Source organism: Anneissia japonica, unplaced genomic scaffold, assembly GCF_011630105.1.
Source record: "Anneissia japonica isolate Jap-2015-1 unplaced genomic scaffold, ASM1163010v1 scaffold287763_len296007_cov137, whole genome shotgun sequence".
Classification (NCBI taxonomy): Eukaryota; Metazoa; Echinodermata; class Crinoidea; order Comatulida; family Comatulidae; genus Anneissia; species Anneissia japonica.
In genome coordinates, this window is record NW_022698178.1 from 217,109 (window position 1) to 219,879 (window position 2,771).

At 31.4% G+C, this 2,771-nt stretch overlaps 1 protein-coding gene across 2 annotated transcripts in view; it reads right to left on the reverse strand.

The window, feature by feature from the left end:
• Positions 1 to 6: 6 nt before the first annotated feature.
• LOC117102432 (receptor-type tyrosine-protein phosphatase epsilon-like) overlaps positions 7 to 2,771 on the reverse strand; it is a 39,097-nt gene continuing 36,332 nt past the window's right edge. For both annotated transcript variants that reach the window (XM_033242694.1, XM_033242693.1), the window contains one exon: positions 7 to 2,125. In XM_033242694.1, the coding sequence (XP_033098585.1) occupies positions 2,015 to 2,125 (111 nt within the window). In that variant the 3' untranslated portion in view covers positions 7 to 2,014. The remainder of the gene's footprint in view (positions 2,126 to 2,771) is intronic.

The following is a 2,771-nucleotide window of genomic DNA, read 5'->3' on the forward strand; positions in this document are numbered from 1 at the left end:
GAATTTCGAAAGTAATTTGTTTGTGAAGACAGTCCTATACTCAATTTGTATTCTATAAATTCTACAGATTGCCCCTTTTCCAAAACTGATTCACTTTCTACAAACAACGATTAAAAAGAGTCTTACAATTGTTGAAAAATATATATGAATTTTTAGTTCAATATACTAAATTACGAATTAATGTTTGGTAAAATTTCAGTTTTTATTATTCAAAATTTTTCATCAAAATAAAATATTATATTGGATTTAGGAGTCAATAGAATGTAGAAGATAATCAATATTGAGTCAGTTAGAGTCAGTTTCATCTCATGAGCACCAGTTAAATCTGTCTTTCAAAGATTATATAAAAATGACTATAAAATACTGATCGTCCTCCAAATCGAGACCACCTTTTTAATCTCAAAATTTGGGGTAGTTCCTGGCTTAGTGTCCATTTAGTTAGAGTTAGATTTGTGATAAAAGATAGAAGATCGTTATTTGGTTCGTAAAAAAGGTGGCCTTGAATGATTAATGGTGGCTTCTGCATGGTGATGTTTGGTCTTTTATCATAATTACCAAAGACTTAATGTTCTTGATTAATACCAACAGCATTTAGCAATTTCAAGCAATGATTAAGTAGAATTCTGCAAACCCATTTTATTGGTACTTCATTGACACGAAGTATCTTTACTCTCAAAAGATTTGTAATCTCTAAACTAAATTTTAACATGGCACTTAAGTACATATTTTCAATTCAGATAATTTGATTAAGTAGGAAAGCCTATTTATACTAAAATACAAGTAACTCACACTGATAAATGTGTTTGTGATCTTTAAAAATGTGCAATAATATGATAAGAATCATCTACATTCATAATGCACTGAAGTTCTGTTTACACATTACATAATCTTTTAGAACATAAATAATGTAGATGAAAATTAACATCAATTTTGTATGTTCTCAACTGACGGATTTTTCTCAAGTACATTTATATTCAGCCGATCTACGCACTGGCAAAATCGTGAAAATATGACAGTAGAAAATTATATATATATATATAAAAAAATATAAAAAATTCTCAAACAGGTCACTTACAACCTAACTTTCTGTATGTTATGAAAACGTGGTATTCTACTCTGGCCTTCACCTTACAGTATATTTGTTTATTCTTTCTAATGTTCTTTAAACACAAAACCGACATTACTGTAAATCGTTTAAAATGTATTGTCCCACAAAAAATATTTAAAAATATCAAAAATAATTAACATGCTCATTTTGAACATCATACAAAATATCAACTTGAACATAGAATTCGCAGAAAAGACCGGAAAATGATGAAGAAGAAAAAAAATAGATACAAATCCTGTGACTGAAATGTATATGGCAATCGGTGGCAAAAACACTTCCATTCACTGGAAGTGCATCTGGCAATCAGTGGAAGAAACACTTCCAGTCACTGGAAGTGTATCTGGAATTCACTGGAAGTGTATATGTCAATCAGTGGCAGAAACACTTCCAGTCACTGGAAGTGTATCTGACAATCAGTGGATGCATGTTAGAAGTATAAACAGGTTATGAGCTTCATGTATAGTTGATTAATTTCTCAAGGTTTATTGCTAAATATCTGAAAGCTACAAACAATTATAAAACACTTATATATATATAAAAAAGTTATACACTAGTACAAAAATTTGCAATAAATACAAAACAAATGCCACTCAGACACTCCATAAGAACAACTCTGGAAATTAATTTGTGGATGTTTTCATTCATCCAGTAAATATTGGATAGTGTTTAAATCAGGAATGCTGGAAATTCCTATTTAAGGAAGAATATCAGTAGTCTCCAGAAAATGTCTGAAGTCTGCAGACAGTATCAGATGATATGATTTTAGTCTCCCCTTAATGTCTGGAATATCAATACATTTGCAGAAGTCTCCAGATGTTATCCAGACTTTAAAATAAAATATATGTCAGAAGCAAGAAGATGTCATCAGTCACCAGATAAGGTCAGGTGCCTAAAAGATGGCATCAGTTAGACATTCGCATATACAGCTTCTTCTCCATTTTCTTGTGGCAAATTGTCATAAACCTCAAAGGCCAGTAGATGCTCCAGCACAGTCTTGTAGATAAACTCATACTGTGACTATAATTAATAAATTGGCAGGAAATATGAAAACAGACTTAATTAGAGTTTAATTGACTTATCCGGATATTAATAAACATTTGTTAAAAAGAATAGGAATCTGACTAAGAATGAGGAAAAAACCTTACAGAGACAAATTTGCTATGCATACAAAAAGGTCCAAAATTTTAGGTACCAATAGAGGTTGACATGTATGTGAATATGTATGGGGTGCCATACGCAGCAAAAGTCCATGTTAAAATCAAAATGTAATTGCAAAATTCAATGTCTAATTTATTAAAACGTAGGTGTAAATTTCTCAAAATGTAGATCTAGTTCCCCAAAATGAATTCTAATTTTTCAAAACGTAGTTCAAATTTTCCAAAATTTTTAAAATGTAATTCAAATTCAAAACGTAGGTCTGACTTGATCAAAAGCCCTCTCCAAATTCTATTCCAAAACGTAAATAAAAAATCAGCCTGGTTTGAAATGCATTTTACAACAACACTAGAAATGGACTTTTGCTGCGTATGGCACTAGACTTGCGAAATGTAAATCAAAACTAATCAGCCAAGCATGACGTGGGCCTGTTCCATTAATGATGGGGGAATCATTTTTCGCTGCAGTCCAATGCCGTGAACAACGCTTCCCAGTGCGTCTGCTAATT